At 33.8% G+C, this 16,512-nt stretch overlaps 1 protein-coding gene across 17 annotated transcripts in view; it reads right to left on the reverse strand.

The window, feature by feature from the left end:
• PPFIA2 (PPFI scaffold protein A2) overlaps window positions 1-16,512 on the reverse strand; it is a 456,741-nt gene that overhangs the window by 151,012 nt on the left and 289,217 nt on the right. For all 17 annotated transcript variants that reach the window (XM_074325351.2, XM_074325350.2, XM_088800983.1 and 14 more), the window contains one exon: window positions 18-134. In XM_074325351.2, the coding sequence (XP_074181452.1) occupies window positions 18-134 (117 nt within the window). The remainder of the gene's footprint in view (window positions 1-17; window positions 135-16,512) is intronic.

Genomic DNA, 16,512 nt, shown 5'->3' on the forward strand with positions numbered 1-16,512 from the left:
TGTTGTATGGGTCATACCTTTTCATGAACTTTCTGGCCAGGTTCCATCCCTTCAAGGTGTTCTGACTCTGTAGACCCCTCACTTGATGCCATTTTTCTTTGTATATGAACATTTTGTTCACGCAAGGCAACAATCTGTAAAATAAAAGCATTATGCTTTTAAAATCTAAAATAGAGCATACATTATAAAAAAATTGAATATGGTTAAGAACTATTGAATATAAACAAATAAGCAGAAAATAAATATTATTTTACTCATTTTATTTGAAAAATATATTTTTAAATCTAGGTTAGCATTTTGAATAATATTTATAATATTTATAAGAATGCAAAATTTACTTAAAATGTTTTTGAGTTGGAAAATGTACCTATCTAGTTGGAAACATCTAAATCAGTGGCATGATCCATGTGTTATTAATTCAGAAATTACCTTTAAAATTAATTTATGAAATGTGATAAAATTTGCATTTGTCTATATTTTTAAAGTATAAAAGGAAACATAAATGAAAAGATTGAAGGCTGAAGGCTAATTATGAGCACATTCAATCACCCTAAGAGATAGCGTATCTGCAATTTAAAAACTAGCAAACACACAAGCTGGACTTAAATAATTTTGTGGAACTATCAAGGGAACTTAGAATTCAATGGGTCTCATTATCATTATTGCAATTATCTTAGCACAGCTAGTCCAAAGATAGTTAATTCACAAAAAAATTCTCCAAAGGCAATTAATTCCTGCAAATTTGCAACTCAATTTTACAGACAGGATACTTCCAGCTACAAAAGAGTTTCAAATAGTTGTAGTTTAACTGTTTTTGGTAATATACAAAGTGGAAAATAGCATTCTAGCATTTTATAAATTGTGTTTTAATATATACAGTTGACTCTTGAACAACGCAGTTTGAACTGTGTGGGTCCACTTATATGCAGATTTTTTTTTCAATAAATTATATAAATGTATTTTCTCTTCCATATGATTTTCTTAATATTTTCTTTTCTCTAGCTTACTGTATTGTAAGACTACAGTATATAATACATATAACATACAAAGTATGTGTTAATCAACTGTTTATGTTATCAGTAAGGCTTCTGGTCAAGAGCAGGCTGTTAGGTATTTTTGTGGAGTCAAAAGTTACACACAGATATTCTACTGTGTGGTCATAGACACACCTAACTCCTGACTTGTTCAAGGGTCAACTGTATTATCAACTCAGATATTGCGTCAGTATTGGTTCTAGGGGAAATCACTGTCCATACTATTTAAAACACAATAAATAGTGAATCATGTAAACCTTATATATTGAAATTATGAGACCAATATGTCACACAGACCAATAACCATCAAATAACACAAGACATCCAGAGGTTGGGTGTTTTTCCTGCTGCCTGTCAGTGCTTCAATGCCCAGAGGGAGCATGATATATTCATCACATCAAATGATCTTCCATATTACATCCAGCATTTGAACATACAGCAAATTGTTTTGTAAGGGCATATCACCTCATAATGAAGAAAAATGATGTAAATGCTTTTCTCTCTTGTAATACTGAAATCACCACATAGTTAGTTCTCTTGCTCCCATTCTTGCCCATCTGCAAATCAATCATCCATCCACAAAGTAGCCAGATTCCTTTTGTAAACTTAAGTTATATTGTGTCATTCCTCAGCTTTCTAAACAACTTCAACGTCTTCCCAACTTATTGAGTTTACTTTTAACTTCTTACCAAGGACTATAATGTCCTACACGATCCCTTTGGCTCCAGGGGCCTCCTTTCTGTCCCCTAAATATAACCACTCTTTCTTACCCAGCACGGAGAAACTTGGTCTTCCTGCCTGAAACATTCTTCCCCAGCTCAGACACAGCTGACACAATCCTAGCTTACACAACTCAGCTGAACTACCACTCCTCGGAGAAAACGTGGCTTGCCTTCGAACACTTATTACAATATGTCCCTGTTTATTTGTGTGTGTTTCATTCATTAAAATATATTTTAGTCTTTATTTACTTACTCACTTTGTTTATTCAGCTAGCAGAAGTACAAATTTTGTCTCATGGGAAAATAACCTTCAAAGGAATACTATATTGCAAACAATATTTTCATATGAAGCGATACATCAATATTATTATGGACAGGATATTAAAAAAATGTATTGAATTAGATAATGAATAGACACAGAAAAACAAAGAGTGTAAACCTAATTCATTCAGAAATAACAAAAAGATAAAAATTTAAAGTGCTTGGGAACTCCTTCAGAGACATTCCTTTCATATTAATGTAAAAATGGATTATGTCAAAGGAAAAATAAAAATGATACAGTCCTTGTGTATATCTTTTTATATTGTACTTTTATAATTTGTCTCTTGCATAAAACAATAACACTATATTACCGCCAATACATAATGAAATTTTATTATGAATTTATTGAGTTTTTAAAAATTTAAGTATTGTACACAATCTGACAATGAAGTTCGCGAACTTTCCACCGTGTAAGTGCATGGTAGAAAGTTCGTGAATTTCATTGTCTGACTTTTGTATGCCAATATTGCACGAGTATCCGTGACAAAAGTAACAACAAATTTAAAACTTCTATGCAGTTTTTTCCATTATTTAATCTACTTAGAATTAAAGAGAGATCTTTTAAAAAGTATTTAAACATGAAATTTAACTCCCAGTTTAGAGATTAAATCCAATTGTTTAATAAGTCATATAATAAAGCAGGCCATCTATAAAGTTTTACTGAGTGATTCAGTGAAAGGATGAATTAATACACTTAATTAAAAAGATCAAAACACCAAATTCCTATGAAAAACACTGTATGGAAACATATGTTAAAAATTGTTTAAAAAATTACAGAATTCAAGTTTTCACAAAGTATATTGAGAGGAAACATTTCCTTTCCAAGTACTGATACCATCCCACCCTTGAACCCTTTATACATCATTAAGGTATGCACGCATTTCTGGGGAGATTCACATGAGGCAAGTTTTGCACACATTTTCAGCATGTCAGTCCACTGAACACCCATGGAGCTGTAGTCAATAGAAACTTTCTGCAATCATTTTAGCTGATCAATCATGACTTTGGCAAGTGTTTGATGACATTTTTTTCTAAATGCCAAGCATCCCTTCAAAATTCCTTTCGGTATCAACATTGTACATGTTCATTAGAGAATTTCCTTATACCCCTTTAATCCTAGAGTGACTGTCAATCAAGGGGCCAGAGCTAATGGCAAATAGGTGGGCACATGATCCAAGTCAGGGCAATTAGACAATTCATTGAGATGTTTCTGGCAGAGGTATGGGGGAAGATTCTCTCTACTATGGAAGATAAGCTGGTAGGATATCAGGGTGCTGTTCACCATTACTGTAGTTCCACCTCACAGAGAAAGTAGGTGGACAAGAGCCCCAATCAATTCCTTTGCTCCTGATTCCAGCCATTCTTAAATCATCTCTACCTCTAACATTTCAATAATATAAGCCCCCAATTTCCCTTTTGTGCTCAAACTGATTTTGATTGGTTTTCTGTCACTTGCAACTAAAAGTGTTCATGCAAATATAACAGGGAACGTGAAAGGCAACACAGCACATGCAATGTCTAAGTGGAGATTCTGGAGAATGTCTAAGAATTTACCAGGGACATAATGGGAGCAAACTTTTCAGGTAGATAGGAGAGCGTAGGCTCTTTGTGTTTCTAATACTACTGGTTGTTAATTATTTTAATGCGAAAAGTATCTGGAGGGAGATGGAAATATGACAGTAGACTAAAAAAACAAAAGTACTTCAGCTAAAACTCTGGCTTCTGTGTACTTCTTGTTTTCTGGCTTAATGCTTTGCCTTGACCCGAATTTGTGTTTCCTGATTGCTCATTCAGCTTCTGACAATGGAATCCACTGCTTTTATGTACTCTGAAACACTCATATTTACAACCCAATCTTCCAAGTTTTGTTCTTGCCTTTGCTTCTGCCAGGTTGTTTTTTGCTCTGATCTATCTCTGACCCTATTCTGCGGACTACTGGTGGCCTTGGTAGCCAGTCTTTCAGTCTGGGAAATTCCTCAGCCCTTCCTTTTTTCAACCAGACTTTCTCTGGAATCCTATCAGGTTTTCCAACAGACCCTCTTCTATCTCCTTTCTTTTGAACAACTGTTTTCCTTCATGGCCTGGAGAGATTTGTTCATTTCACAAATATTCATTGAGCACAAGGCATTAGGGAAATACAATAGAGGAAAGAGGTAGAAATTTTTGCACTAACAAAACTTTAATTCTTGTTGAATGAGAAAAAAACTATAAACAAAAAAAAATATGTAGAATATATTTTCAAATGGTGATAATTGCACAGGGAAAATGAAAGCAGGGGAGAGGTGCTATGAGGTGCAGTTTAATTAAGAATCGGGAGCTTTCTAAATATAGACCTGAAGACGGGACAAAGAAAGCAGTGTAGATATCTGAGAAAAGAACTTTCTAGGCAGAGGGTTCAGCAAATATAAATCATTATTGAAAACAAGAGTTTGAGATTCATGAAAATGTTTCAGTGAGTTATTCAAATGATGTAAAACATCCCCTTCGAAAGGGGGCTAAAAAAAAAAATCAGTGAAAGTTGATGCCTTGGAAACTTGAAGTGTCAGGAAATACACAGAAATATGCAAGTATTAAGAGAAACGTGATTTTGGAGAAAATAGTCTATTCAAGATGTTTATATTCCCAAACTTTGGGGTTTCTCAAGTGTTTAAGATATATTAATTCATTTATTCAACAAATACTCATTGATCGCTGAGCTAAGAATCATACGCCACATGAAAAAATGCAGATGAAGTCCTTCTCTCAAGTAGATTACATTCTAGTAAAGGGGGTGGGGTGGAAAGTGGGGGGCAGAAGAAGGAAGCAGTAAGACAACAACAAAAATAACTATGATTTATTAAGTTCTTAAAATGTGCTTGAAACTGTGCTAAGCACTTTGCTTCTTTATATCAACTATTGTGTGTTCATCTATACTACGCTTTCTTTTCAAGTTGGAGACTTCTTCAAAGCAGACCCTGAGACAAGTAATTATGCACAAGTAATTTATCTGGGAGGTGCTTCCCAGAAGCATAGCATGCCTTAAATAATCTTGAAAGGCCTAGGATGAATTCAGGCCTTAATAGGTGTTACTGGTAGTACGACCTTGTACAACTTACTTAACTTCAAATTCACATCCCCACGTTCTAAAGTGAGGGATACCTACGCTGTAGTGTGTTTGTGCTGTAAAGTACTTAGTCAAATATGATGTATATTAAACATTCATTATGTAATAACAATAATAAAGACTTCCATTAGCCTCTTCAACTTTCTCTTCCTGTTCACACTTAATGCTCTAGGCTGCGGAGTAAAAGCTTGTAGACACACACAAACACACACACACACACAAACACACACACAATGCCATCTTGGCTCTGAATTTCTATTCATTTGGGTGGCCCTTTGTGAGACGATAGGAAATTATATATATGTCTCTGCATAAATCTCCTAAAACCCTTGTAAATTCCTAAGTGATACAAATGCTAGAAGCATCTTTTGCTTTATTGAGGTGACTGAGTGGGCTACTGGATGGCTCCTGGATGAAGGCTGGTCAACAGAAGGACCAAGCCATGATCAGAAGCTTGAAATTTTCAGCCCTCCCCTCCTACCCCCATTCTCCAAAGAGAGAAGAGGGGCTGGAAATGGAGTTAATGATTGATCATACTTATATGATGAAACCTCCATAAAAATCCCAAAAGTATGGGATCGGGAAGCTTTCAGGATGGTGACCACAGTTACATACTGGAAGGTGACATAACTTAATTTCACAGGGAGAAGTTCTTGCTCTTGGGCCCCTTCCAGACCTTTCTCTATGAATCTCTTCATCTGATTGTTTGTCTATATCCTTTATCATGTCCTTTAATAAACTTGTAAAAGTAAGCAGGAACTGGTTTCCTGAGTTATGTGAGCTGCTCTAGCACACTAACCAAACTCAAGGATGGGATGTGGGAACCTCTGATCTAAAGCCAATCAGTCAGAAACGCAGGTGACAATTTGGACTTTTGATTTGCATTGAAGTAGGGTGGGAGGAAGCTTGTGGGACGGAGACTTCACCTGTGGGATCTGACACTAACCCCAGGCAGATGGTGTCAGAATTGAGTTAAATTGTAGGGCACCCAGCTGTATTCTCAGTGAATTGCTGGGTGGAGGGGAAAAAAAAAGAAAAATCCCACATATCTGGTATCAGAAGTATTGTGAATGTGTTAGTGGTGTGAAAGTAAAGCAGAAACACAGGAAGTAGACTGGGGTTTTTAATCTACATACATTTTCTTCCTCTTAACTGCCTTTTAGTCATCTTTTCGGTTTTAACTTATATGTCACTCATTTTGGGATAGGACCATCCTCCTTCCAGGGGTTTAAGTCAAAATAATAAATAAATAAATAAATAAATAAATAAATAAATAAATAAATAAATAAATAAATAAATAAAGTCATCCACGTAGACGACTAAATAAACTTGTATTTCCCAACGTTCACATTACATGATTCAAGGTTGAAAAGGAGCCCTAAGGATGGAAAAGATAACTGGATAAAGAAAGACAGAAAAGAACAAGAAATATTGAAATAGCCTTGTAAGATCATGGAAGGGCAGCTTAAAGAAAGTCAACAAAGATATTATGTAAATATAAAGTAGTAGGCAATTTCATTATGTCTTAAAATATTACAAAAATTTGCAAGTATATTGCAGCCTTGGCAATGTGTTTCAGGTGCATTGAACTATATACTGTGTTTATTTACTTTAGATTTAGAATAGATTGACAATAGACGGGAAAACGAAATTCCAAGTGTATCTAGGAAGTCATTTCTGTTAACATAATTCTTAAAGTGGAAAAAGAAAAGCAATGTAAGTTAGTTTTCAATTGTTTTTTCTCTTCCTCATTTTTGAGAATATTAATATACAGAACATTTCCAGGAGTTAGATAATGAAGAAAGACAAATAAGAAATAGGAGTTTAGAAATTAAATTTGTAATTAAGAATTACTACCATGTTTCCCTGAAAATAATACCTATCCGGACAATCAGCTCTAATGCGTCTTTTGGAGCAAAAATTAATATAAGACATGGTCTTATTTTAATATAAGACTGGGTCTTATAATAAATATAATATAATATAATATAATATAATATAATATAATATAATATAATATAATATAATATAATACTGGGTTTTATATTAATTTTTGCTCCAAAAGACTCACTAGAGCTGATTGTCCAGCTGGTCTTATTTTTGGGGAAAATAGGGTAGCAATAATAACAGCTGCTATATGTTGGACATCTATTAAGTGTCACATACATGCAAAGCAATTTTTACACTTATTATATCATTTAATCCTCCCTAAAACCTTGTAAATCTGGTATTATTATTTTTATTTTAGAAATGAGAAAACTAGCATAGAAGGTATCAGCTACATACTATTATATCTAATCTATACTTGAAGTCATACAGATTAGACAGATAAATAGATATAGATCTATAGATATAATAGATAGATAGAACTTCAACAGATTTCCAATCCACACTGATACCTTCAAAATTTATGTTTAAGCATTATGCTATAATGCCATTTGAAAATTAATGAAATGATTCACAGCATATATAATCCAAATATTTACCTAGGTCAGTTCTGTGGTCAGATAGCAGGGGAATTTACTTGCTCTGTTTTGGCAAAATAATTTAGACACAGATGATATCTTCAATTATTCCTTGGAATAAAATCATGCTCTTTACATTATTTATCATTTTTATTTATAACTCTTAGGTGGCACAGGCGTTTCAGTTTACTTTGAAAATTTCCCCACTACTTTAAAAAATAAATCATGTCTACCCTTCATGCTATTCTCCAGGGATCTTCCTTCTGAAGTTTTCAAATTCAGATTTGCCTTTACCTATTTAACAAGAACTTTCATACAGTGCCTACATCTAATTAACAAAGATCCTTTTCATCTATTTTTACCCCAAACTCAATTAACAATTCCAAGAGTGAGACTTACAGAAGTCTCACTATACCAACATATAATTTGCTTATACACTGATACTTATTCTAATTTAGCTGAATTCCGTACAGATTACACTGAGGTTGCAGCATGAAAAAACAAGACCAAAAAAAGCAAATAGTAGAATAGTAGGGATTTATAATTTACACTTAAGCAACTCCAGTTGCAAAGTTTGGATTTGTACTGTTATGTATTAATCGGTAAACCATAAAAATTGAGACCCTTATTCAAACAGAATTCAGAACCCCAAGCCAATAGATATTTCACTTTTCAGCTGTGGATTTAGTATAATAAAATGTATAAACATCACGAAGCATATTAAAAGCAATGTAAAACAACTTCATGTCGTCTAATGCAGTTTGATCATCTAGTATGTAACCATTATTTTCAACGTTTTTCAGTGAGCATGAATAGACTCTGAAAACTTGTGAAACTAAACTGGTCCAATGAATTATCAAATTGTTCTGAGATGAGAATCAGAGGTTTGGATTGTGAGAATTTGCCTCTTCCCAAGTTAAAAAAAAAAGTTATTGAATGATTCAATAAATGAATCCACTAATCCTAATGAAAATTAGATAGCTTAGAGGTGGGAAACACAGATCAACTTGGTGCTTTTTAAGAATTTTTTACAACGACAGCACCTCTTTTCAGTTAACAAATATTTATTGAATGAATGAGAAAATACTACACACCTTTATTTTTAACTTCTTCCCTTTGGCTGACAAGCCTTCCCAATTTCCATTAGGTTAACTGACTTGGTGTTAAAATTTAAATGCCATTCCAGTAAGTTTCTGATAACCCTTTGATGGAAAATACAGTACATGAATTGTGACTATTTCCAAATTTTACACCTGAGCCAATTTTGCTTATACCTAAAAACATAAGGATACCTTTGCCAAATCACGGAATCTAAGTTTACTTAATTTTCAATGATGTAAAAAACAAACAAACAAAAAAAAAACCTTTAAAAATAATATTAAAGATTTGTTAAGACTATTCTTAAAATAATAACTAGCATGTAAAACTGCTAGTTGTAGTTTTAAGTTTAAAACAATGGTTGTAATAGCAATAAAATTTCAAATGTTTGTTTAGATAAATTTGTTTTTTTATATATTTTTCTCTTTTTTCCAATTTAAGTATATAAGTATAGTTGGTATACAATCTTATATGGGTTATATCAGTTTCAGGTATACAATATAATGATTCGATGTTTTTATATCTTACAATGTGATCACCCACCAATTCTAGTAATCAATTGTCACCATGAAACCTTAACATAATACTATTGACTATATTCCCCTTTCCCTTTGCATCCGTCCCTCTACCCCCTCCATTCTGATAACCATCCCTTTGGTGTCTGTTTTGTTTTGTTTTTAGATTCCACATATAAGTGAAGCTATACAGTATTCGTCTTTCTCTGACTGATTTATTTCACTTAGAGCCATCCATATTGTTGTAAATGGCAAGATTTGATTCTCTTTTATTGATTCGTAATATTCCATTATATATATACCAGGGGTGCCAAAAAATGTACATGCATTTTAAAAGATGTTATCTATGCTCAAGCAGTAGTTTGCCATAATCAGAAGTGTCTGGACACTTTGAGTACCTCCTGTAATTGCAGAAGTCAAACATGACTTGTATTCATCTTTTGTTATTGGTATATGAGGTCAGACAATTAAGTTTGCGATCTCATCCTAGAAAAAGTGCTACATCCTTCATTGTTAAATATCACTACATTCACCTTCGAAGTACTCCCCTTGGGAAGCTATGCACCGATGCCAGTGCCTAGTCCACCCTTCAAAGCAATTTTGGAACTCTTTTTCTGTAATGGCCATCAGAGCTGTCATCGTATTACCCTTGATGTCCTGAATGTCATCAAAATGTCTTCCTTTCACTATTTCCTTTATCTTCAGGTAAAGAAAGAAGTCATTGGGGGCCAGATCCGGTGAGTAGGGAGGGTGTTCCAATACAGTGATTTGTTTACTGGCTAAAAACTCCCTCACAGACAGGGTCATGTGAGCTGGTGCCTTATCCTGATGCAAGAGCCATGAATTGTTGGTGAAAAGTTCAGGTCGTCTGACTTTTTCATGTAGCCTTTTCAGCACTTCCAAATAGTAAACTTGGTTAACTGTCCAGTTTGTACAAATTCATAATGAATAATCCCTCTGATATCAAAATGTTGTTGCAACATTGTTGTAACAAGTTCACAACCATAATTGTCAGACCTCGTATATGGAGTATTACAATTAATACAGTTTTTTCCTTTCTTAAAATGTGTATACATTTTTGTCACCATATATATGTATTATATATATATATTATATGCATATATATGTCCCTATATATCTACATATAGATAGATATATTATATATAATATACTATATATAATATATGATATATAGATATATACGCATATATGTACTATTTATCTATAGCTCTATATAGATATAGATAATATATAGATAACATATACCTATATCTATATAGATCTATAGATATACAGGTCTATATCTATCTATCTATCTATCTATCTATCTATCTATCTATCTATCTATCTATCTATGACAAAGAGTACCAAGAAAGAGAGAGAATGACAGGAGAATATCTTTGGTAAACATAGAACATACTTTTCAACAAAGTACTAGCAAACCGAATTCAACAATATATTTAAAAAATTTTACACTATGATTAAGTGGGATTTATGCCAGGGATGCAAGGGTAGTTCCAGATCCTCCAAAGAATTAACGTGATTTATCACATTAACAAAAATTAAGAACAAATAACATATGATTATCTCAATAGATACAGAAAAGGCATTTGACAAAAATTCACCATCCGTTTATGATAAAAACTCTCAAAAAAGTGGGTATAGAAGGAATTTACCTCAACTTGATAAAGGCTATATATGTGGAGTGCACAGCTAACATCATAGTCAATAATGAAAAGCTGAAACCTTTTCCTCTAAGATCAGGAACAAGATAAGAATGCCCACTATCATCACTATTATTCAACTACTAAAAATCCTAGTCACAGTAATCAGACAAGAAAAAGAAAAAGAAGGCATCCAAATAGGAAAGGAAGAAGTAAAACTGCCACTATTTGCAGATGACATAGTACTATATATAGAAAACCTAAAGACTCTACCAAAAAATTGATCGAAATAATAAAAAGCATTCAGTAAAGTAGCAGGAAACAAAATTAATGTACAGAAATCTGTAGTGTTTCCATATACTAATAACGAACAATTAGGAGAAATGAAGGAAACAATTCTGCTTACAATTGCATTAAAAATAATAAAATACTTAGGAATAAACTTAACCAAGGAGGTAAAAGACCTACATTCTGAAAAATGTAAGACACTGAAGAAAGAAATTGAAAAGGACACAAATAATTAGAAGGATATACTGTGTACATGTGTTCATGGATTGGAAGGATTAATATTGTTAAAATAACCATAGTAACCAAAGCAATTTACATATGCAAAATACCAATGTCATCTTCTAAGAACTAGAACAAATAATCCTAAAATTTATATGGAATCACAAAAGACCCTGAACAGCCAAAGCAATCTTGAAAAAGAAGAACAAAGCTGGAAGTATCACTTTCTCTGTCTCAAACTATATTACAAAGTTATAATAATAAAAAAAAAAATATGGCACTGGAACAAAAACACACACATAGATCAATGGAACAGAATAGAGAGCCCAGAAATAAACCCTCACTAAATTTAAATTATGACAAATGAAGTAAAAATATCCATTGGAGAACCAGCAGTCTCTTCAACAAGTAGTGCTGGGAAAACATGCGAAAAAATGAAACTGGACCGCTCTCTGATACCATAGGAAAAAAAAACAAAAAAAAAAATTCAAAATGGGTTAAGGACTTAAATGTAAGGCCTAAAATCATAAAACTCCTAAAAGAAAACATAGGAAGTAAACATTCTGATATCAGTCTAAGTAATATCCTTTTAGAGGTGTGCAATCCAGCAAGGGAAACAAAAACAAAAATAAACACATGTGGCCACATCAAACTAAAAAGCTTCTGTACAACAAAGGAAACCTTCAAAACAAAAAGGCAACTCACTGAATAGGAGAATATATTTGCAAACCATTCATTAAATGGTTGATATTCAGATACATAAGTAACTCATACAACTCAGTAACAAAAAAAATAAACACTCAAAAAATGGGCAAAGAATATGAAAAGACATTTCTCTAAAGAAGACATACAGATGGCCAACAGACATATGAAAAGATGTTTAACCTCACTAATCATCAGGGAAATGCAAGTCAAAACATAATGAGATACCACCTCACACCTGCCTGCCTGGCTGTTATCAAAAAGTCAACAAACAACAAGTGTTGGTGAAGATGTGGAAAAAAAGGAACACTTATGCACTGTTGGTGGGATTTCAAACTGGTACAGCTCCTATTCCCCAAAAAACTAAAAATAGATATACCACATGACACACTTCTGGGTATTTATCCAAAGAAAACAAAAGTACCAATTCAAAAGGATATATTCACACTATGTTCATTGCAGCATTATTTACAATACCCATGATATGGAGCAACCTAGGTGTCAACTGATAGGTGAGTGGATAAAGGTAGATTTGTTTTTGCAAGAGATGCTTATGATATACATTTTCAACATTAATTATAATATTCAACAATACCTATATTTTTAACATAGTTATTGATACGTAATTCTAATATAAAGTACAACTCTACCAAACTATCTATTCTGTTCATCTAATCAATATTACAATCACTGCATTTTTTGATACTTGGTTATTTCATTTATTTCCACTCTTCAAAGTTTATTAATATTTAAAATGATAATAAAATCAAACGCTGGCATTTTTATTAGAGGCATACAAATGGCTACAGAACAACTTGAATTGGACAGAAGAATTAGGTGAACATTATTTAGGCACAGGGCTGCTATTGTAGTAAGTTAGCAGCTGAGAGTGGCATAAGATGGAAGAATAGTTGATCCAGGATGCTGTTAATGTGGTCAAGTATAAGAATCCAGGGAACAAACACACAAAAAAACAAAGTCTTAAATTTTTTTCCAAAAGTATCAGTAATAGAAAAATGCATTCTGACCAAATTACACTTATTATTGCAAGAATGCAAGCCTCAATTTAAAATATAAATAAGCAAATCAATAAATGAGGAAGGGTGGAGAATATTCATTCAGGTAAAAAACAAATGACACTGAGAAGTACAATACCAAGTATAAAACAACTGCAGTAATTCAGCGATGAGTGATGAGAATGTTGGTATAGTTGAAAGTTTTGAGTTTCATGAAAGAAATACATTACAATCTTCATCACCCAGGAAGACGCCACTGCTAATAATTTCTTCCCTCTCTGAAGAAGACAGCAGAATTCTATTTAAAAAATAAACTAGGTGTCTGTTGAATTAATTAAACAAGAAGACCATTAGACTGAGGTGGCTTTAATGCCAGGGCAACCTACATCAGCAAACCAAAATATAAGCCTATATTCCTTAAGTTTACAAAATCAAAATGCTAAGGACACATGAATCACAAACAGCCAACTAGGGTTTAAGCTACAGCTAAATTATGTTATTTCTTTGCCTCTGCATTTTCTCTATATAATATCACCCCCACACACACCCTTGCTGAAAGTTTGTGTTAGGCCATTATGCTTTTAGGAAAGACCTACATTAGTATGGTAACAGTTTTTTGATCACATAGTAAGGTATATAAAAATTAAATCACTATGTTGTATGCCTGAAACTAGTATAAATAGTGTATGTCAACTACAATAAAACATTTAAAAAAGAAAAGTATGTAAGGGCTTTTGTTGTAAAAGTGACAATTCTCTTCAGATTCCTTTTGGTTACATGTACTAATGGAGGTCTTTCCTAAAAGTGAAGTGGAGGAAGGTGAACTGTGGGATAGTGGGGGATACTCTGCTTTACGCCATTTTGGCTTCGGGAGGCTTTCATAGGGGTGCTCTCCATTCAGATAGTGGGGGAACCTACGTAAGTCTTTTTCCCATGTCCTATCATGGAGTTGTGGGTAGGACCACTTCCTGGTTTGACTCCGCTTGATATAAATCAAGTTTTGCTCAAATAAACGTAACATTTTTAATATGCTTTAGTGTATCATTTAACGTGTCTCACAGTGAAAAAGGAAATGGGACTTATTAAGGCATCGATTATTACAAAGAACATCCTGACATAGAGCACAGGCTTCCTTCATGATACTCCCCACAATTACGCCCACTAGGTACCTAACCCTCTAATTTGATTTGGCCTTCAGCTAAGGGCAGACAGGCCGCTGACTGCAGTAATTATCGTTCCCCTTACAAATAAAAGCAAAGCAAAAATAAGGAACCCAAGTAATGCAGAGAAGAGAGTCACAGCAAACTAAGTAGTCTGATGGGTCTCTAGGTATGACCAGTTCAAAACAGCAAGTACAGTATCCTCTGTGAATGAGTACCTGTTTCCAAAATTCTCAGTAAATGTTTTTTATGAAATATGTTAAGACATGAATAAGTTTCTACTTTAGTTACTTAAGTATGCTAAAAAGTACAATGGTTTGAGCAAATACTGATTTTTAAGTTAGTAAAGATAAATCTACATACTACTAATCATGTCTCTGCCATCTGTTATTCAAGTGTGAATCCTCGGCTGTTAGGAATTTTTGGAAATTTTAGAATGAAAATTCCACTTTAATAAGCCACACTATATTTCTATCAACAGATATTTTAATTTTCAAAAATGTCACATTATTAACTAATCTCTCTGATCTGAGTCCTAACCATGTCCCACCCTACGTAGCTTCTGAGATCAGACAAGGGATTTGGTGCACTGGGGGGGCAGTAGGGTTATGTGGAGGGCAGAGTAAGGAGTTGTTGCTCAATGGGTATAAAGTTTCAGTTTCACATGAATACGTTCCAGAGACCTGCTGCACAGCATAGCTCCTACAGTTAACAGTATGGTCTTGTGCACTTAAAAGTATGTTGAGAGGATAGATATCATATTAAGCATTCTTACCACAAAAACAAACAACAACAAAACCAATAAAAGAACACAAGGACATTTTGGGAGGCAATGGATATGTTTAGTCCCTTGATTGTGGTGATGGTATAAGCAATCTATGCCTATGTCTGAACTCATCAAAAGGTACACATTAAGTATATGCAATTCTGTGTATCAATTATACCTCAATAACACTTTGAAAAAGAGACGGCCAACAAGCACATGAAAAATAATAAAATTAATCCCGTTGAAGATGGACTATATTCCCCTTTCAACATCATGAGATTTGACCTCCTCAGCCAAGCACGACTAACACTGTAAGTACACACTTGAGTTGTCTGTTGTTGTTTTTTTTTTTTTTCTTTCCCAGTCAGGGCAGAAGTGACAAAATTAGACGCTGTGTCTTGGAACAATTCTTTTTAGCTCTGTATGCTAATGGAAAGAGTCCTAAGGGGGAAAAAAGCATTTCAAAATGCTTGAAAAGTACTTGAGAAAATGTGCAAAGCAGAAACAATATCCATTAGTCATTCTTGCATGTAAAAAAGCAAGCCAGGGCAACAAAAAGAATTTATCCATTTAGTGCCTTCCTTAAAAAGAAACAAAGAAGCACACTAAACCCATTATTCTGAACAATTCCTTTAAAAGTAATCCATTTACTTGGCTTTTAATGGTATTAATCACATGTTATATTCTTTTGCATGCATTCCAATTTTAGTTTTATGTGATTTTTAAATATGTACATATTACAAAATGTCAGAATGGGAAGGGGTCAGAACGTACATGCTCTTTATCCTTTCTTTCTATGGGTAAAGAAAATGAAGTTTACAGAGAATGAATGATAAACGTCTTCCCAGCCCCAACAAAGTACCAGCGTGTAGTCCTATTGGGGGACAGACACACACTCCACCTCTAGATTTCAGTTCAATCACCTTTAAATGGAGTTAGCATCATGGCTAAAAAGATTAACATCAATAACAGTAATATTTACTGAAAAATACTCTCTGCCAAGCAGTTTGAAGCACTTTGTATGTATTAACTCATTAAAACCTCACAACAGCCCTACAAGTTCTATTGTTAGCGTAGAGCTAATTGAGGCCCAGACGGCATAAGGGAATTGCCTGTAGTCACAGAGCTAGCAAATGGCAGAGCCACTTAGGGAGAAAGTAACTTCCCCTGGTGGAGACCATAGCTCCGGTGTTCAGTGTCTTGGCTTTGTTTCCTATCCTCAGCCTTCTTTTCCACGCAGGACAGACCATACTCACAGCACCCAATTAAATGTTCCATATAGAATGAGGGTTTGATACGTGCGACTTTCTCCCCACTTGTCCACACTAACTTCTAACTACTCTTCACCACCCACTTTTCATCGGATATTTCAAATTCTTTTGCTACTTCTTATTTCTATGGCGATACTTATCTCACTGCTTTGTAATCTCCAGTTTATG

This window comes from Rhinolophus sinicus, chromosome 1 (genome assembly GCF_057876585.1).
Source record: "Rhinolophus sinicus isolate RSI-liver-muscle chromosome 1, RSI-T2T, whole genome shotgun sequence".
Lineage (NCBI taxonomy): Eukaryota > Metazoa > Chordata > Mammalia > Chiroptera > Rhinolophidae > Rhinolophus > Rhinolophus sinicus.